General features: G+C 40.7%; 1 protein-coding gene across 1 annotated transcript; it reads left to right on the top strand.

Moving 5' to 3' along the window:
- Nucleotides 1-1479: 1479 nt before the first annotated feature.
- On the top strand, nucleotides 1480-21540 carry OLFM4 (olfactomedin 4). The gene is made up of 5 exons (XM_079135913.1): nucleotides 1480-1767; nucleotides 6405-6557; nucleotides 12212-12424; nucleotides 13374-13533; nucleotides 20017-21540. Exons 1-5 carry the CDS (start codon nucleotides 1561-1563, stop codon nucleotides 20832-20834), a joined length of 1551 nt encoding a protein of 516 aa, XP_078992039.1. The 5' UTR covers nucleotides 1480-1560; the 3' UTR covers nucleotides 20835-21540.
- The last annotated feature ends 417 nt before the right edge of the window (nucleotides 21541-21957 follow it).

Raw genomic sequence — 21957 nt, 5'->3', positions numbered from 1 at the left:
GGAGGTGTGTCTGGCTGGAGTGTCCACTCAGTCTTCTGATTCAGGGGGCAGTGTAGGGTGCTAGATGAGGGATGCAGCTCAGGGGGCCTGGAGTGTACCTAAAAAGAGAGCTGTCTTTCTTTCTCCTATTTCCCCATCTCTTCTTCTACTATCTATTCATACACTTGTATTTTTCCTGCTGTCCTCAACCCTTGAGTGTCTGAACAGTGTACCAAGGGTTTAAGACGTTTCTCACATTAGCACTGTGTTTATTCTGAGAGTTGGTGGAGCCTATGAGGTTAAATTTTGAAAGAACCCTGCAAACCAAGTCTTCCAAAGTGCTCCTGAGATGGAGTGGGGATAGAAAGGGGCATGGGCCAGCTTTCCATTGCTTCAAACCCAATGGTTTTACATATTGATCTAAATTTTAGGAAATTAAACACAAAACAAAACAAAAAAAAACAAAACCCAAAACAAAAAATCCCTGACATTTGTGTAACACTTCAAAGCTTATGAGCAACTTTCCACATAATATTTCATTTAATTCTAACATTTTAAGAATTGTCATAACCATAGAGGGGCTCAGTGACATACCAAGGCCATCAACTTGTGAATGACAGAATTGGGTTTTAATATTCAGGACAACATCTTTTTCACTCTGTCGGGAGAAAGGCAGAGTTCACAAGGTATGTGCAATGTTGAGAGATGCAAATGGAGGCCAAAGCCAAGGGTGGGGCCTACAGAGATGGCATCTTATTTCTCACTTTTAGAAAGAGAAGTATTCTTGAATGCTGCCTGCCCAGCTCAAAAGGTCAGGGACAAGAAGTCAGACAGACTTCTAGAGGGAGCAACTGCTCACTGCCTCTTTGACTGGTCTGGGACAGTATGCTGGACCAGGAGAGCAGGTGAGCTTGCTTGGGATCTTCTCTACCTTACACCAACCTCACAACTGTGCATATTGCACCAGGCAGAGACCTGTCTGGATTTCCAAGGACAAAGTCTTTCTGACCCTTCTTCAGTGTGGGGTTGTTGAGAGAACTTAGAAAAGAAGCAGACACTGCAATGGTCAGAGACAACAGGGACAGTGGAAACTGAAGAGGGAAGCTTCAGACATGCTGGGAGAGAATCAAGGTCTCTAACATGAGCACCCTCACTTTGTCTGGAAAGCAACCTTCAGTGAAATGTGAGATCATACCTTGAAGTGGTTTCTAGACAAAGGGTCCAGATTTGCTTTTCCTTCCTGGAGCTTGTATATTCTGTCTTACTCACAGAGATTATTTTGACTCCATATCTTTAAAGGACATACTGAATTGGTAAGCAGATATGGGGCTTGAAAAAGCATACTTGAGTTAATATTTGGCAGGGGATAATTTGGATCTAAGGGCAGGTCATAGAGTGGGGCTCAGTGAGAAGGTGTGGATGTGACTCAGGTTACTGGGCATCCTGATCTTCCTGGGTCATGTGTTCCCTGGTTGCTTCCTCTTTCCCCACACACTTGCTATGGGGAAATCCCCACTGGGTGCTCTATAAGAAGTTCCTGAGCTCTGTGCAGAAGCCAGTGGTTCCCTCCAAGAGGACAAGATGAGGTGGGGTCTTGCTTTCCTGCTAGCCCATCTGTTCACCCTCAGCTCTGCTGCTGGAGGATTTGAGAATTGGACACCCTGGACCTCTGCCTTTTCCAAGGTTTTGACTTCAACTCCAAATGCAGCTCCAGCTGAAAACCTGACTATGGTTCCTTGGGTAGCACCGGTGACCACACCTTGGGCAGAGGGCCATGCTGTGTCCCAGGTAAGCGCACCCCAGAGCCTGAATGAGCTGTGTTTATTCCCTTCCTTTAGCTTTTTGGGGACCTAAATACAATTTCATGGATGGCTAGATCTGGGTACTCTAAAAGATTTATGGCTCTTTCTGTTCACTATAGGTGCCCTGGAAATGAATTAAAACCTGGGTGAAATAATTAAATTGTTAGCAAGAGAGAACATCCTAGTTCTCTAGATGGAGGCTTTGGGGAAAGAACCTATGTTTTAAAGAGATTCTTAAACCAGCCTACACATTAGGACCAGGGGCCATGAGGCTCCCAAGGCCTAAATGTCTGGGTTCTATCCTGCTCGGATGTTTAAAAATCAGAGGCTAAAAAAAATCTCCCGGTGATTCTTATATGCAGTCTGGGGTGGGGATTGTTAGGGAAGGGACCCTGCAAGTAGCAGATCCAGGAAAGTTTGATAAATTGATTGGCTGTCAAGAAGGGACCCCAGGATGGTAAAAAGTAACCTTCAAGGGAGTGAGAACCTTGATGCTCCAGGGGGAACCCTGGCAGTTTCCTCTGCCCTTAGTTTGTGAAGAAGACAGAAATAAGGAGAGGAGTTACTGGACTTTGGCAAGTGCCTCTACATGTGGCCACTTCCTCAGGAATGTTAACTCTTTGTGATCTTCTTTATAGGGAATCCTTAGGACTATTTCCAGTGCCAAACAACTACAGTAATAAAATAAACCAACGAAACTCCCATATGCTACAACATGATTGGTCCAGCTGGGCTACCTAGGTAGGACACATGGTGAGCCCAGTCCCTTGGGGGATGAGTCTTTTTTAGATCTCCATTAAAGAATGGGCAAGTAGGGGGTGAGAGGTTTGGGGGTAAAAAACAGTTTTCTATGTTTCCTCTGAGCCTTTCTGCAAGAGGCCTACTCTACCAAACCTCCTAGGCTAAACTTGCTTCAGTAAAACTTGGAGTTGAAGGCCTGGATTCCATCAAAGTTCCTCCCTCTGTCTTTCTAGAATCTTTAACCACAAATTAGGTTGTTACTTACATGAACATTTCTGAATGAAGGGTGAACAGGAGAAGGGTTGAAGGGAATACTGTTTATTTGTTTTCTTGGTACCATCAAGACTATGTAGACAATGAAAAGGTGATCACTAGCAAATGGTTTGGACAGATCCTAGAAGAAGACAATAGCAGTAATTGAACATGAACATATCTTATTTAACCCTAAGAGGTAGGTAAAATAAATGGTCCCATTTTAGAGATACTAAAGCTGAGGCTTAGTAAGTCATTGGCTTAAAGTCACTAAACTGGCATGTTATATAGCTCAAAATCAGTTATTTATCCTTGGTTTTAACTCATTTTCAGGGTGCCTATAATGAATACCATCTCTCTATACACAGCTTTCTCTATCTCTAGGGAGAATAGATGAAAATTCCTTATTTTAAAGAGGAGAAAGTTTTCAGAATCATGAATATGCACAAGGATTCTTTGTAGCCAGAAATCAGATGCATAATTTTATCCCATGATACTGTACAATTTCTGGGGACAATTAGAATTGGTTAGCATATTTTTTGAAATGAGGTTACAAACAATAATTTGTTATGAAGTTTTATCACTAATCAAAAACCAGCATTTGGGTAAGATCATCAGCTAATATAAAATAAAATATAGGTCAAGAAACAGAGAAATTAAAATGCCTATTATCTGGTAAGAAGACAAATATTTAAAAGGAGATAAGAAATGGTGGTTAAATTGTATCTTGAGGTTTTAATTACCTTCCTAGTTTACTTATCTCCCTCTGGTGATTCAGTGTTACAACTCCAATCTCTTTTTTATAGGGGACTGGGTGTCAATTCCACTATCAACCTAATTTTCTGGGGCTGGCTGTCAGCTTGATGAGTGCTTTGGAAAGTGGTGGAAAACCCTTTTATAACTGTCATTGAGCAAGTTCCAAACGTATCATTTTCTGTACGCTGAAAATGTTGAGTACCATTATTTTATGCCTTGAATCTTTGTGGGCACTTAGACTTGGCTGCTAATTAGAGCCAATTGCAACCTTAAATCACAAATGTGAGTCGTACCTTCTGCTGTAGGGCTCAGAGCACTCTGCACACCTCCAAAGAAGGGATTGCTTCGGGGCCTCATTTCACAGACAAGGAAAGGGCTTGATGCTTCGCTCTGTGCAGTAACTAGCAGAGTTGGAACCACAATGAGTCATATGCTTTGTCATCAGGCTACTGGGCTAGTTGGAAAACAAACAAACAAACATTAAGACTTTCATAAAGATGGTGGGCCTGATTCCTGGTTGGAACTGGTCTTAATCATCTAATGCCAGAGTCTGGCATATTGTAGGCATTGGTAAAAGTTAATTGAACACATGCTGAGTGGGAACCTAGCAGCACTGGGTGTTTTGTGGGGCACACAGGGCCCTATTTGCCCTCTGCTGGGGGAATCACACATCTTTCCAAAGGCCAAAGGGACAAGCACCTGTCTTCATCTCCCAGTCCTCACGTTACACTCACGTAGAGTTTAAGCATTCACCACAGAGAGAGACTCATCACCATTAGCTTCATTGTCTTTGAATTCAAGGAGCAGAAATATCTCTAATGGGAGACACTGATCAAACTTATGGACCATTTTGATGTCAGCTGAGCATGCTGGGCTGATGATAAGCGAGACAGAAGCCGGGAATCCACAGCATTGGGACAGAGATGTTCAATACAAACCAGTGGAATGGCTGTCAGCAAGACTCGTAATTATTTGTCTGTCTTTCAGGTGAACTTCAAGACGAAAAGTTGTTAGCTAGTGGTTCCTAGTTGAATGTCTAGAGACTGCTTGATGATATCTGCTGTCTCCTGAGTTGACAAAGCTTTTCAGAGAACTCTAAGAATGGTCCAATCCTGTCTTGGGCAGCTAATTAACCTCCTCTTGTCAATTGCAATGCAAGATTTTTTTCTTTTGCTAGACAGTTATTATAATAAGCAATTTCTTCAAAAGCCCATGATTTGCTGGTCCTTCCTGTAAAAGACATGGCTTGTTTGAATTGGAGTCTTTCTATTTTTAGATGAAGTAATAATAGTGCTGGGTTCCAGAGAAGCTGGCCTCTCTGACAAGCCAGTATACCTTGTCCAGTCCTAATTCATCCCTGGCAAAGGACTCTTCCCCCACCCACCCAACTCCTCTCCCGTCTTCAGCATAAACCTCCTGTCCCTCTTCTTTACTCTGATTCTTGCAGGTGTGGGGATGTGATTGGAGAAGGAAATTGAGGCCAATGTCAATTTGGCATTCCAAATTGGACACATACTTTTTGTTTTTTATTTTTATTGTTTTCCTTTCTGATTATCTTAAAGAAGCTTGGGCTAAATAAAAAAAATAGTAAAAATATAATACCAACAACAAAAATTCCTTAGTTGCAAAAGTCTTAATTAGCCCAGAGTTCACAACTGGGTTAGGCTGATGGTAGACGCATCTAGGTCAGGCTTGCTCGGAGTCTTATTGGTGGGTAGGCATTCAATGCATTGAGAACGCAAACTTGGCTGCAGCTGGCTGACTTACACATTCAGAGATATGGCCTGAGTCTTTAGACTTTGAAAATCATTGCTCTCTCCTTCATAGTTTTATGAAAAGTCCCTTCAGGCTGATGCTCCACAGGTGAGCTTTGGGCTGGCCTTCAGATGAGATCATTAAAAGGCACAGACAGTTGGCTGCCAAGAGTCCCACTCTGTAAGGCAATAGTAGTAATAAAAAAAATGTTAATTGTGCCAGCATCCCCTTGGGGTAGTTCAAAGGGGACAAAAGAAAAACAGGATCTTTCAAATCTGTCATTTTAAAATATGCAGCAGCACCAAAGTGTGAGCCTGAATATCTTAAAGAAACATCAAATATTTTAAAATGACTTTTCTGCAAGTGGTAAGCTAGAGAACTTTTATTTAAAACATTTGCACAAAACCTCCAAACTCATACACTGCTCAGTTTTTAACCAATGGTGGGTTTGTTTCCATTTTTGAAGAATGTTGATTATACAATTTCCCAGCTGAAGAGAGAAGATGAATTTGCATTGTATATTTCCCCCACAGCCCACATCCTTGGCGGCTTCCTCATTCCACTTGGGATGAATTGGATTGGGATTGGAATAAAAGGTGAGGGAAAGACAGTGAGTAACAGAGGAAAGAGAAAATGACAATAAGTAAATCACCTACTATGTGCCAGGGACCTGGCTCACATTATTTGGTTAATCCTGAGGACAAATCCTGAGACTACCTCATCTCTGTTTTAGAGAGGAGGAAACAGACTTAAGGAGAAGTCACATCAGGAAGTGGTAGAATTGATATTTAAATTGAAAGACTCTTATCACTTCTTTCTTTCCCTTTCTTTGCACAGGTTGTGTATAGATGGTAATGATTTCCTCTAAGACTTCTCAACAATGAAGAGTCTTCTTTGGGAAAAGGCTGGGGACACAGCTAGAGATGTGGTTAAATGCTCTGTGAGGTCCCCATCTCATGAAAACATTTTAGTTTAAATTGCTTCCTATTTGTTGATATATTGGACTCCACTTGCCTGCCTCCAAGTACTCTTTTGATAAGCCAATTTCTGTCACTCCTGTTGCCAAAACCCCCTCATTTTCCAGCTTATTATTGATGTCTACCTTATTATTACCTACAGCCATTTTCCAATTTCACCGGCTCTGTGGATGACCGCGGGACCTGCCAGTGCTCCGTTTCTCTGCCAGATACCACCTTTCCTGTAGTCCGAGTGGAACGCTTGGAGCTCACAGCTCACATCCTCTCTGAGAAGTTTGAGAAAGAGCTTTCTAAAGTAAGCAGTTTCTTCGAAAACATTATCTTGTTAAGAACAAACAGCAAAGAAGAGGAACCAAGCACTTTGCTGTTTATTAGAAGGCGTCATTCTTCACTGTACCAAAGATAACACATTCATGTCCTATGGCATCCTAGTGTTTATTTACATTACACTTCGGGAGATCCTCCATGGCAGGGTGAGAAGGCAGGCGGGAGGGTATCCACAGCAGGAGCAGGCTCCCTTCAGGGTCCTGGTCCTCATGAAGTCATTAAGGGGCAGCGAGTTCTCCCTGCAAATGCCAGCCCTGCAGTTTTTGTTGTGTTTTGTTGTTTCTTTCTTTCCTTTGGTGTTCTTCTAGATCTTTCATCCAGCTTTGCCTTCTCCTTGCTCTCCACCATCCTCTTCAGTTCTAGTCTATCTTCTGTTTCCTTCACCTTTCCTTCTATTCCTATTTCCTTCCTGCTTTTGTTTCTTGTTGCCTTGGCCTCAATTCTGTCTGTCTATTCCTTCTAATCTTTCTATTTCCTTCTTCTTTCTCCTCCTCTTCGATTCCTCCCCCCCCTCCTCCTCCTCCTCTTCTTCCTCTTTGACTCTTTCTGGTCTTCTCTTTCTTTTGGATGATTATTCTTCTCCTTCTTCCTCCCCTCTCCCTCCTCCAAATCTTCTCCCTCTCATTCTTCTTCCTTCCCTCTTCCTTTCTCTTGCACATGCACCCATGCACAAGTGTGCCTGTGCATACATGTACATATACATGCACATACAGACACATTTAAATCTTTACAGTTTGCTCCTTTCTTCTCTTTCTTGGTAGTTATCTTCTATTGTCTCCACAGAAGCATTTCATTCAGCATGTTCAACTTTAGACCTAAATTGAAGGCTTCTTTGGGAATTTGAATCTACACTAACAGGTCTCTCAGCCTTGGTGAAAACCTTAACTTGAAGCCTCTGATTTCTACTTTTCTCTGGCCAGAGGAAGTTATCCTTAACACTTTCCATTTCTCAGGGCTGGCTGGAGCAATGTGACAGCATTCCACTTTTGACCCCTTCCAGATTTTCATTCAAGTTACAAATCAATTAGAAAGACTCCTATTTTCTGCACAGGTAAAGTCCAAGCTAGAGCATAATCATATTATGCATTATTTAATACAACTCCATTAATATACAAGGAGCTCTGGCTTTACTGCAAGACTCAAAATAAGTTTTCTTGAGAAATGTAAGCTTAACCACCTTAACATCCAACATAGTTATCCTTTAAGACAAAAATTATGGTGAGTCTGAGACCCTGCTTTCAACCTGAATTGGTAGATAAATATTCTAAGTTTAAGTGAGTGTCCAGGAAAATGTGTTTGACTACTCCAGGAACCTAGCTTCTTAAGAAATAAAATGTCCTTGAATTAATCAGCAGAAAAGGCACAGCACTAAATTATAAATTCCAACCATTAATATTCATAGCCTTATTCCAGCATAATCAAGTACAGATAAGAAGTTATGCATAAAAACATAACAAGTAGAGGAAAATCCTAGGTAAAGATCTTTTCAGTTAGAGTCATTTGCTTTGAAATAGTGGAAGCCACTGATTTGCATGTTGTCTTTGCTGCCAGGAGTGTGAAGGGCAGTTTGAAACCTCTCACTGCTCCAGGGAGAGTAGGTGGCTTGCCAGGTTTGTGAATATGGGACATTTCATTTCAATCCTGTTAGACAGGTATGGGGGGGGGGGCAGGTGGCATCTGCTTTGCTAATAATTGGCAGGAAAGAAAGGCAAAGTAGGTAGGGAAACTTTTGGTCTCCAAAGTATTAGTAGCTGGTCCAAAAAAAAAAAAAAAATGTGATTGAGACCCAAGGAAGGAATTTACCTGCCAGCTGGAATTTACATAATCAATTTGATGTGACAGGTGATAATAATAATGGTAACAGTAGCAGTTTTCATTCGTGTTTTTCCAAACGCTTCCAGTTCTGCATTCCTCTCTAGCAAGTCCTTTAAGGAGATTGGCCAGGTGCCCTCCCTCCCACTTTAGGGATAGAAACACTGAGGTTTATAGAGGTAAAGGAACTTGCCCAAGGTCATCTCTCTCTTGGCTGGTGAAGCCCGATCAGAAATTTGAGTTTTTCCATCATCCCAGCTCTCCTTCCTCCTGGTCACGCTGTTACCCTCCAGTGCAGACTCAAGATGAGATACAGTAGGTCAGTAATGCTTTCAAATTCAAAGTTATCTCTTCAGCGGAGGGCTTTTGAATTTCCAGGTGAATTATTATAGCTGTCCCTGGGTTGCCTTGGAAATCACCATTTATCTAGGAGCCTGGGGGAATGCCCGCTTGGGGCAGGCCAGTAGAAAAGGGTTTTGACTGCCTTACATTGATTCATTATCTGCCAGTACACAGAGAAGACAGGGAGCTGCCTCTGCATAAGATGCTGAAAGCATTTTATACTTTTCTGTTGTTTATGACATGTCCTTTTGTGACTGTACTTAGGAAGGGGACAGCATAAAAGGCAGCTCAGGATTTTTCTTTCTCTGGAGGCTTATGGTCTTTGGGGCAAGTTATTTAATATGACACATTTGCTAATAGATCCTCATGCATGAGAAGGTTGAGGCAGCCCGGGAGACATTTAGGCAACCCATAAACAAAAAACATTGATTGAGCAATGTTTTGTGCAGTGAAATATAATAAATTAAAAGGTCAGATTGAGAAACACTGAGATCACTGTTTCTCTACTAATTTCTATAACGTACGGGGCATCCATTAGCTAGGCACTTAATGTACATGATTTCAAATCTTCACAATAATCTAGTAAGCTTGATAACATTACCTTTAGTTTTTGGAGGAAACTAAAGCTCAGAGAAACTAAGTGATTTCCCCAATAAACACTGAAGTCAGATTTGAACTCAGGCGGGTGTAGCACCAAAGTGCTGGGTCATGTCTGATGGTTACATCAGCTTCAATTAACCTACTTGTATTCATTTTTAAGGACTTGTTGGAAATAACAGTATGTTGCAGAGAACATTTACTTATTTCAAGTGATGATCACAGATTTTAAGGAATTGTTACAAATACGAACCAGACAAACTACTTAATAGCTAGCTACTCTACATTCTTAATTACAAGATTATAAGATACAATAGCAACCACTACAAAATAACTTCCAAACTTTGATTCTTCATTGATGACATAGTAAGTGCCTAACAAACAAAATAAAACAGAAGCTCTGAGGTGGGCTTGTGGTTTGAAGGCAAGCATACACGAGTCTTCCAATAATTAAATTTGCAGTAATTATATGCAAGGTAAAGATGTTGACACAGCTATGTGTCCTTTTCAGATTAGACCCATATTCTTGTTAGAATGTTATAGAACCCCCGGCCCCTAGATGCCAGTAACATCCATCTACCCCCAGTGTGTCAAACAAAAGTGTCTCCAGACATTGATAAATGTTTCTTGGAGACAAAGTCACCACCATCACCAGCACCACCACCACATTCTCTCTGTTTAGAAACACTGTTTTCAATATAGGCATTTTCTAGAAGAGGGATAAATGCACTAAATGCATCAAGGGCCAGGAATGTAGGTTACTCACAGCTGGAATGCTTTTATTGAGCCTACATCTCCCAGGTAGAGAGCTTGGATGTTCTCAGAATTGTCCATGCTCTCTCCAACTACAAATCCACATATGTGAAAGGTCTATGCTAATAATCTGTTTAAATTAGTAAAGTTCACACTTGACGTCTTTCTGACCCATCTTCGAATTTTCTCCTGCCTTCTGTAACTCTCAGGATAATTCCAATTTTCTTGAGCACCACTGCGTTTTCCTCTATACAACAGCTTAAGGAACCTAAAAAAAAAAAAAAAATTGCCCTCAGATTTTGAGAGACCTTACGTTTTGTAGCTGAGCTAGGACAGGCACAACCTGCATTCTCATGGGTCACAAACTCTAAGCTATGCCTTGGTTTTCTGTGAGAATCAGGGAGAGCCACATTTTATCTAGCAGCGATGACAGTTGAATCACTCATTTTTTGCAGAACAACAGCTGCGACGTGCCACCAAAATGTTCCAGGAAAGCTAGGGGTGTTTCATTTGTTCCAAGAGCTGGCAAGATCAAATGCCAACAAGCATATTCATTTCTCAAACTTCCATTCTGCCATGACTTGGTGCTTTGTTATTATTTTTGTATCACAGGCAAGATTTTATGCTCAATTTTTGGGGAAACTGAAACCTGGCCACTTTATATCTGTGGGTGTATTTTTGAGGGGACTTATTTAGTCTTACCCCTACATATGCATACACACACACAATTTTTAAAAACCTTCTTATCAACCAAAATGTCACCAGCTTTTCAGCCCCCTACTGATGGCATATCTGATGGCAGTGAGCCTCAGTTGCCTGAGGAGATACACTAGCAGTGCCAAGGGCTGCATCTTTAACTTTCATTAAAATCCTCTTTGCCGGAAGCCCTGGCCCTTTAGGTCTGTGGCCTCTGAGTCTACTCTAATTTGCACAGTGGGGTTAAGTGGAAAGGCTAAAATGACAGAAGTTAAGGCTGCCTTTGGTATTAGAAGGATTAGAGGTCAACATCTGGCTCTGAAGTCATCTAGACACTGTGGTTCAGCCATTTGACATTAGTGTAGTTTGGGCAGAAGTATCACTTATGTTCAAATTTTTAAAAAGAAAGTAAACCCAGCAACTTTTAATGAGCAGGTCCTTTAAAAAGCCATGACATTTCTTTTAGAGATCAGATGTAGAAAGTGCCACCAACAGTTATTGAAATATCCATTTGGAGATTCCAATTATATAATAAACCATCAAGGGAATTTTTGGAAGTGTTTTAACTTAATGATCAGACATTCAAATATATTCAACAAATGTGTAATTTAAAGGTCTGATTGCAATAATCAGTTCTTGGAATAAATGTGAGTGCACTTAATGAAATGTGCACTTTACTGTTGCACATGCACTCACATAGTAAGTTGGGCTTTTATGCAACTTTGTAAAGGGCAGAGGGGCCCAAGTTCATTGTATGTGGTCACCAAAGAAGGAATGTTACTTAGTGCATTTCTTCCTCTTCTAGAAAATACCTATATTTAGAGCAATGGTTCTAAACAAGGGAGGGTGGTGGTGGTGGTAATTTGGTGACCGGAGAACATTTAGCCATGTCCAGAGATATTTCCGGATATCACAGGGAGGGTTGGGAGGGCACTACTGGCATGTGTAGCAGCTGAGCATCCCACAACCAGCACAGCACACCCCCTCCCAAGAAATCAATCTACCTAACATGTCAATAGTGCTCAGGTTCAGAACCCTGATGAGAGCAAATGAATTGAGAGGAGGAGGGATGGCAAGAGACTATGATTCAGTTTAATATCTTCATACATTAAAATGGAGATTAAAAATATATATGTGAATGATGATTCTGAGGCAAATTATTTTTAGTATAAGTGCAAAATTGCCTGCAATTATAGTAATAATTTTTTTAGTTTGCATTTGGATTGATGAAAAAAATCTAGTTAAATACATTTTTGATTCATTTACTTACCAAAAACCAAAAACAAACAAACAAACAAACAAACAAACCCCCAAACCTACAATTATTGACAGGAATCAAATAGTCTTCTAGGGTTTGCTAGTGGCGGAAGACTGTTTTACATTACTTTGGGAACTGACATCAGGCTTTTGATTTCTCTTCAGGTGAAGAAATATGTTCAATTAATCAATGTGTATGAAAAAAAACTGTTAAACCTAACTGTCCGAGTAGAGATCTTGGAAAAGGATAGCATTTCTTACACAGAACTGGACTTTGAGCTGATCAAGATAGAAGTGAAGGAGATGGAGAAACTGATCCTACAGTTGAAGGAGAGTTTTGTTGGAAGCACAGTAATTGTTGACCAGCTGGAAGTGGAGGTAAGGCGTGACCACCTCTCAGTGTGTCAATAATAAATTCTCTTCAGTGACTATGAATAAATGCAAGGACTTGGATACCAACCTCTCCCCAATCCTAAGTCTGCTACTCTGTCATGACCATATCCTACAGCCCACATCCTGTGTTTGAGATAAATGCCTATTTTTGTACAGTAAGTTAAATACACTGGGAACATGTGGACTGAGAAGCAGGTCATCTAATGGTCAGAACTCTGCTCCAGAACCAAATGATCTTTGAGTTTTATCAAGTGTGTTTTCTGCTCTGGATTTATCTTCATGGGAGTAGAAATCCACAATCTACCTGATTGTGGAAACATTAAGTCTGTTCCTTCCTTTGTACAACTATCTAATCCTTGGTCCTTCTTGAAATTCTTCTCACATGCTGGCAACCTCCTTTAAGATTTTTTTTTTGTGTGAGTATGCTTTAGTGAAGGCTTTTAAGATATGTGGATAAAGACCATCACATTAATGTTCTGGTTGGGTAATTTATATCAATGAGAATTTACTAGCACAGTCATGACATGGGCTATAATTGACAATTCTAGTTACATATTTTGAATTTAAGTTTTCTCTGGCCCTCATCCTTCATTAGAAACTTAATTATAATACAACATGAGTAAACACGAGTTTATAGGGGAAGGTTATTAGAAATGAACTTTAATGGACATTTGTAGATGCCTAGAATGAGTCTGTGCTCTATTATTAAAGCTGTTAAAATCTTTGCCATTTTCTTCTTGTCATACACATCTGCCTGAGATCTGACAGGCATTCACACTAAACCATAAAATGTATTCTTCCAAATGAAACCATTCAGAAGAATCTCTGGTGTATTCTGTAGCAATGTCTCACTAAATGACAAATTCAGCCCTGGAATGTTTATGAAAGAAATTGCACAATAACATAAAGTCACTCTGAATTTTTATTTCCTTAGATAAGGAATATGTCTCTCCTGGTAGAGAAGCTGGAGACACTAGACAAAAACAATGTCCTTGCCATCCGCCGAGAAATTGTGGCCCTGAAGAACAAGCTGAAGGAATGTGAGGCCTCTAAAGGGGAATACTTTCCTGTCACCATGCCTCCTCCTGCTCCGGGTAAGCAGGCCACATTTTTGCTACATGAACCAGGTCCTATAAAGAGCCTTGAGTGGGGTGGGGAAGGGATTGTCATAGTGCAAGGACAGTATTTTTGCAGTTCTGAGCTTACTCTTCCATATTTTAAATGCCCTTACCCCAAGTAGATCTTCTATCATATTCTGGGGTTCAGGGAGGAAGAGCACAATGAGCTGATTGAAAACAAAATCCCACGAGTTACATGTGTTCCCTCTGTATTTACTGATAGGAAAACCATCTCTGTGGTGATAGAGGAACTATCAGGGGCCCAGGGGAGAGCTTCTGGAATTATGTGTGGCATCTGCTTTCCTGCGGATTGTGAGCGCTGATTGGCTCATTTATCTGGTGAACTAGTGTATGCCCTGGATTCTACTGCCATCCCTTTCTTCTTTCCTCTCTTCTTCCTCTTTTTCACTTTTCCCTTTATTCTCCCCTTAAGTGCATGTTGAACACCTGCTACGTTCTGTGTCCTGGGATTTAGTGAGAATTAAAGGGATGGGCTCACAGGCTGTGGTACTTGGAGCTATATTGTGCTGTCTCTCCAAGACTGTGAGCTCTGGAGGGTAGTGTGGCATCTCATTCTCTCACCAGTCCTCCTTGGGATTAAATAGGGCACAGAGCGGGAAGCTCTGTAAATACATCTGTGAATGGAGGTAGTAAAGAGAAGGCCTCAAGAGCATAATTTTGGCATCCCAAAAACCTGAGCTTCCCAGCTATGTGACTGGGGTGGGGGAGAGATCCTTCATGTCCTCATTTGTAAAATGGGAGAATAATAGTACAAACCTTGTAAGGTTGCCATGGGGATTAATGAGCCAACACCTGGAAAGCTTAGGGCTCTGTAATCAGCACTCACACACTGGCAATGGATATTATTAGTAATAATGATAATTGGAATGAAAACCTTGCTGCGAACAGCAGCAGGGCTAGATCTTTGTGCAATGAAGTGCCTCCCTCCAGGTGAACTAACGGTAGCCTCTCAGCTGCAGTGTTCAGCCCTGTCCTTTAGGGACACCATGTCACAGGGAGCTCCTTTAAGCAAGCTGAAAGATTCTCGGCTCAAATGGGAACTGTCTCTTTTCATCAAATCATATGGGCTTTGTTATTTGTATTAATTCCAATCCTTGCAACCTGTTTCCTTTTGGACTGTGAGCATTTGGATCTTTGTCAATGTAACTGATTTCTTTAAGGCCTCGATTAGATATGACCATGGTTACAAGTCTTTTGGTCTTAATCAGGGGACACTTTTCCCCTGTAGTGGGGAATCTGTCCTAGTCTGACATACAGAGGATGTTTAAGGCAAAGAAGGCATCCTGTGTTCTGTAACAAACTAAGGCTAAATTTGGTCTGGGACCAACATGTAAACATGTGTTGGAAATGAAAGCGGGTTCCAGTGGACCATGAAGGCTCACTGAGGCAGGAGCGGAAGCAATGTGACAACCTCTGATGGTAACCGAATGAGTGCCCCCTCCCCTCACAAACAATCCATTTTTTTTTTTTTTTTTCTTCTGGCACAGTTTCCTATGCATCCGTTAGAATGAGGACATTTTAGAGCAAGATGGAACATTCAGGAACATCTAACTCAGCCTCTTCATGTCTCAGAGGAGGGGACTTCAGTGGCAAGGATGCTGCTTTCCCTGAGTTATACAGTAGATAGTGACAGAAGTGAAGGTGAAATGCAAGGGTCTTCACTCCCTGGTCAACTCAGAGTGTCAGGTGTCAGTAACCCAAAGATGGTGGTGGAGGAGGAAATACATGACTCCGTATCTAGGGGAGGAAAACAAGGGGGTCTTTTGGACTATTTTTGTTGGATTTTTTTTCCAGAACTTTCCCCTAGGCTCTCACACTTAGACTTTTGAGAACCATCTCAGCCCAGCTGTGTTGTTTAAGCAAATTGAACCCAGATTTCCACTCACTTTCCCACAACCTTGTCTGTACCTGGATCCCTGCCAAGCCACTTGGCCCTCCTCCAGCTTTGTTCATATTATATTTATGATGTTTATATTAAACTGACTTTTTGTCGTGTTTTTAAATCAATTTCTTTCACTTGCTCTCTTTCTGTTCGGATTGGTTGATAATGCAGAATTGGAAAATCCCCAGGCACCACAAAGTTGTGAGCCTGTGGAGACTTTAATTAAAGTTACTCACTATTATGGGACTTTAAAATCTGGCCTGTCTGCTTTTTTCACTGCAGAGTTGCACAGAACAAAAAAGACTGTATGCAAGTCTCAGCTATAAAGTAATTCTGTGCTCTCGGGGCTCCTCCCTTGCGGCTGCAGTTTGCTAACCCTGTGGTCAGCTTGAACTTAGAACCACTACATGTATTTTGGGTTAAATAAAATGCACTTTTGTATTTGCTTTTGCTGCAAATAACATCCTTTTCTGCTTCATTTCATATATCTTTCTAATTTAAAGTAATTGGCCTTCTACTCATTAACATTTTTCCTTAAAACAACTGACTTTGCTCTCCCTCTGTTTTTCCTCTGAATCTAAATGACTCTGTATTGGCAAAATGTGATGGAAATGCTCAAGGATCAATGACCATTTTGCCCGGGGATGCCAGGATCCGCTGGTATATAATAGGTGCTCAGTAAATGGTTGGTGATTGAATAGGGTATTAAAGAAACAGGGTGACCTGCTTAAATCCTAAGCTCAGAAAAGGGCAATGTTGAGCAGCAATATGCAATAATTCAGAATCAACTCAGTCTTAATTATTTTAGGATTATGAACATTTTAATTGCCTAATTCTTACAAGTCAATGATATTTTCCTCCTTTCGATTCAAATAAAATTTAGTTGCCCAGTTGAAAATGCATTGATAGATCCAAGCTTAAGTTTCTCTTCAGGCAAAAATGTTTCACATTTTAGAAAATGCTACTAATTATGATAATTTTAAAAAGTCAAATGAGAATATTTTAAAGTTTCATGACTGTGCCTTTCCTGGGTATTTTCAGAAGTCTAACAAATTGCATGATGAAGATTCTGCCAACCAAAGATTCCCTTGTGCAGGGGGGCCCTTGCACCATGTTCTGTGGAATAAATGCTAGGCTCTTTGAAAAGTTAGATATGTAACAGGATGGAGGGTGAGTGCTTTTGGATAAGTTTAAGTGATTCACTTTAGTTTTTTGTTCTTTTATCCTACAAACGTAATTTGGTCCTCTGTGAGGCTGATGCTGTTCTGAGTACTGCGGTTACCAGGATGGGTAAAGCAACTTCCAGAAGCCATTAGTGAAGAAGGGAGAGGTCATGTGAACCTCTCCTGTAACATGATATGATTATAATGATAGTTACCATTTATTTACATTTATAAGCGTTCACTCCATTCTTTTCAATGGTCTTGCAGAGTATTATTATTTTTCTTTTATCATAAGGAAATCGAAATTCAGAAGGTTAAGTAGCTTGCTTAGGGAAGCACAGCTCTGAGTATTGGAGTCAGATTTGGGGTTGGAACCTGTCTGATAATATTGTCCCTGTACTGGTTGCCTTCCATGGGTGCTCTAACATAGGCTGCACCTGTGATTTCTGGAATCACACACCGTTCCAACAGCTCACCCAACAGATGAACACCAAATTTTCTTTGCTTCCTTGCTTTTGGAGTGGTTAACAGAGTACTTTTTTTGCTCCTGGAAGTTCTGTGGTATAATCTCTTCCACCAGAAAGTGCAAAATGATCCACTGGTTCTTCGAAGTCCTTGGATCATGACTGGGATAGGAAATGAGTAAGAAGGAAATGTAGTATATTTTAGACCTTGACCTGAAGGAATGGGCTAAGAGGGGTGTGATACAAGGAAGGGTGGTGAGAAGCTCAGGGTAGATGGGTTGGGGAGGATGAGCAGCAGGCAAAATGATGGCTGTCAACTTCCTGATTGTCTCCATGTTGGTTTGCTGCCAGGAACTGGGGAAGCCCACCATAGCCTTTTCACTGGTCTCTCTTACACCCACAAGTGCAGCATTGACAGCAATGCTTAGTTCTAGTCCCTATTGCCATTTCCTTTTGACCATAACCAAGAGCCCTAAAAATAGCCCAAAGGGGCCAGAGGATAAAGCGTGGGGGGTAAAACAATGGACAGGAGAGTGTTTAGGAATGGTTAGGAAGGTGAAGAAAAGAAATGGAAGTTTTATACAATTTTAATTTTCTTATAAAACCATGAATCATTTATTATTATCATTAGCTAAAGTATTAATACTATTGTCAGTATTGCATACTATTATACTACTACTAATAGGACTACCAGTGTAATAGTAGAAGTAATAACAGTGATTTTTCACAGGTTTATGTTGCTTCTTTCATATCTAAAGATTTCTACATCTGGAGACAGATGGTTTATCTTTAACCCCATGATAATGCTTGAATAAGTTATATGCCTCATAAATTTTCCTCAAATATTTTGTTGCTGCTGGTGGGGTATTTTCTTTCCAGCAAGGTAAGATTCAATGAAGCAAATCATTCTTAAGTCTCCCAAACTGAAAGAAAATAAGTGACTTTCTTTCATTGCCTCATAGTGAAATGTAGTTGAATAAATAAGTTTTTAGGAAGATACTTTCACTAGAAAATCCAGTTTGTAGCATATGGAAACTGGAACAGTTTTTGTTATCATTAAACTGAACACACCGCTAACTTTATTTTAATAATTCATGCATTGTTTCATAAACAAAAGCAAACAAGCATTCATCTGAGAGATCACTTTGAGGAGAAGAAATAATAATTTATAATTTTATTTATTATTTCTTTAGTGGAGAACAGTCTCTTGGCTGAACACACGTTGCTTTTTTATTTATGAAATGGCGCATGCATTATTAAAATAAACCTGTGACTGTGTTCTGTTTAATGATATGCAAAATTATTTGAGGTTGGGTTCAGAGTGGTTTCATTTCTCTACCTGTTGTATGGTTGGCTGGCCTTCCCACCAACTGTGTATTTATGAGAGCATTTAAAGAGCACGTATTTAATTCTGGGACCAAAATGTCCCAGCAGATTGGAAAAATGAAAGCAGGATTTCTAGTAATGGTTTCCCCTCTGAGCAGTCCTTGAGTGAGGAGTGTAAAGAGGGAAGCATTCAGCAAGGAAAGGAATGAGTCTCTCCATATTGGGCAGAGACAGAGGCTCAGAGACAAACGCCTGGCTCCCCTAACCCCCACAGTGCTAATCTCAGGCAATTCTTTGGAGCTCTGCTTTTGGTTCCAGCTCACTCATGTGTCTTCCATAGCTCCCTAATTCCTTCCAAGCATTTAAAGCCAGACCCAGTGACTCAGGTTCTGTTCCTTCCTTCTCTCACCTGCTCTGCTCTGAGCAGCAGAATGAGGGAAAATGTCCTTAAATGTACTTAAAGTTGGATTTTCTTTGTTATCCTGTAAACTATCTCACCAATTTTTTTTTTAAAGAGTTATTTGTTAAGACCCCAGAAAATATGCTTTCGACTCTTTGGATAGTTATTAAAACCTGGGAGGAACTTAATTTCATTTTTTATAGCTCATAAGCACTTTGGGTTGGCAGGCATTTCAGAGGGAGTTCAATGTAAGGGGCCAGTTGCCCAGACTGAGTCATTTACACAAGTGTTTCAGGGAATGCAGATTCAATGGACCAGTGCATCTGGTCCCACTTGATTGTACGCATTGTGACAATGACCGTGTCAGAATGGGAAGGGTGAAATACTTGCCTGTCATTCTATGGCACAGCAGCATATGGGTTAGGAACAGCAGGGCTCGTCTCATAACTCTGCAGCAAGATGGTCACCAAGCGATTTATGTGATGGGCTATGCAGTGGGCACAGAGCAGGCAATGCTGCCCTAAAATAGCTTCATGGTTTCTCTAGGCTGAAACTCCACCATTCTAGGACCATCTTTTTGGATCTATAAGATGATATGTTAAAATCTTCCTCATCTGAGCTTGGCTTGGAGCAGGACTGATACCGGTGTGGATATGTACTTGAGGTCCCAGGGAAGGTAGAATGGGGAGGGACATGGAAACTAGCCAAAGATCATCTTCTCCTTCATTACAATTCTCCCTGGGACTGACCCTGGAAATTAGCACCTTTCGGCTTTATGAAAACAGGACAAACTTCTGAGATGACTGTACCTTCTTGATTTTGCTATAAGAAAATGAAAAAAATATAATATTTGCAAATTTTTTTGTAGAAGACAATATATGAAATTCATCAATTCTCTCCTTTTCTCTCTCTGAACCCTCCAAACTTTTAAATATGGCTCTTGGCAGTTTCATTATCTCCATTTCCCAGACTGAAAGCCCATTGAGGGAAACAGAAAGAAGTTCTCTATAGATATGACAGTGGATTCACTTTAAGACTAAAACTAAAGAGAAGTTTGTTTCTTCTACATCAGAGCTACTGTTGTCACTGAACCTTGACAGGAAAAATATTGATGGATGTCTTTGGTTCTTAGAATATTAAATGGTTTGTTTCCTGTCATTCATTGTCTCTAAGAAAGCCTTTTTCATTTTCTCGTTCATATAGGAAGCTGTAGTCACGGTGGCGTGATGAACATCAGCAAGCCGTCTGTGGTTCAGCTCAACTGGAAAGGGTTTTCCTATAAGTATGGTGCCTGGGGTCGAGATTACTCTCCCCAGAATCCAGAGAGAGAGCGGTATTGGGTGACACCTTTGAATACAGATGGGAGGACACTGCAATATTACAGACTTCACAACACACTGGACGATTTGCTGTTGTACACAAATGCTCTAGATGCTCAGATTAGGTATGGCCAAGGCAGCGGTACAGCAGTTTACAACAACAACATGTATGTCAACTGGCACAACACTAGGAATATTGCCAGAGTTAACCTGACCAATAGCAGGGTCGAAGTGACTCAAACCCTACCTAGTGCTGCCTATAATAACCGTTTTTCATACGCTAATGTCGCTTGGCAAGATATTGACTTTGCTGTGGATGAGCAAGGACTGTGGGTGATTTATGCCACGGAAGCCAGCACTGGCAACATAGTGATAAGTAAACTCAATGACACTACCCTGGAGGTACTGGACACTTGGTTTACGAAGCAGTACAAACCATCTGTTTCTAATGCCTTCATGGTTTGTGGGGTTCTCTATGCCACCCGCACTTTGAACACCAGAATAGAAGAGATTTTTTACTACTATGACACAAACACAGGGAAAGAAGGCCATCTGAGCATTACAATGAATAAGGTGAAGGAAGTAGTTCAGAGCATCAATTACCACCCCTTTGACCAAAAACTCTATGTCTATAATGATGGCTACCTTCTGGATTATAATCTTATCTTCCTACCAAAACCCCAGGAAACTGCTAGGCATTAGGGCAGAAATAGAAATAAAATGTTAGTTGGAAATTGTCTTCTCCACTTTTTAGATATCTGCAGAGGACTAGAGGTGTGTTTTTTAGTAGTGATATTTAGGTGCATTGTTCTAATACTCTAGAAACTTAGGATATTTGCCCTGATTTGATGAATTCTCTTGAGAGTCATCTGCCTTTTGGGATACACTTCCCAATTGAAATAAGGTCCTTCTGGGGTGGGATTGTAAGAGGTCTGGGGTACCATGAATCTAATAAAACCTAGAGTGAGGCAACATCTGGAAATTACAGAGAACTCAGTATGGATTCTGGTAATTCTTTGTACAGAAAAATTTGCTGAATGGCTATCTTATTCATATAGCCTCACTGATGCATGCCTGAAAGCAACCTGGGGTTTAATTAGGCAGATTAACATCTGAAGGTGCTCAAGGGACCAAATATCCAGCTTTGTTTTTCCCACTAGCTCCTGGAAAAATGCTTTGTACATACCAGTCAGGTAAATTTAGCATGCTATATTATACGTGTAAGGTGCTCTGAGTTTTCTGGAGAAAGGACCTTATATGCACTAAATTGTACACCCCAAATTAATCCCAGGAGGATCTTCAGATGAAGTTCTTGACTTTCTTTCATTGTCTGCCTACATAAGAGTCAGTGGAACTCTCTGTCTCATTATTTCATTCCAAAGGCAGTGCAGAAGTTTAGAACCAGTCTTAACAACCAATTCCCTCATCCCCTCTCTACTGATTGCTTTTTTTATTAAAAAAAATTAACCAGTTTTCCATGGGATAGATATAAGATAAAAAATTAATTTTCTTTTGTCTCATTATAAACTTTTATTTACGAGTCTCTAAAATGGCAAGAAAAACATTGGGTGCATTGGTGCATACCTGTAATCCCAGTGACTCGAGAGGCTGAGACAGGAGAATCTTGAGTTCAAAGCCAGCCTCAGCAATAGTGAGGTGCTAAGCAACTTAGTGAGACCCTGTCTCTAAATAAAATACAAAATAGGACTGGGGATGTGGCTCAGTGGTTGAGGGCCCCCTGAGTCCCCCTACCCAAAATGGTAAGAAAATCAGAAGACAATGATAAAATTATAGCATTTCTGGTTCTATAATAGAGACCTAGGAG

The sequence above is a fragment of the Sciurus vulgaris genome (genome assembly GCF_902686455.1).
Source record: "Sciurus vulgaris genome assembly, chromosome: 4".
Lineage (NCBI taxonomy): Eukaryota > Metazoa > Chordata > Mammalia > Rodentia > Sciuridae > Sciurus > Sciurus vulgaris.
Note: the sequence above shows the minus strand (reverse complement) of the source record. Positions and strands in the feature narration are given on the sequence as shown.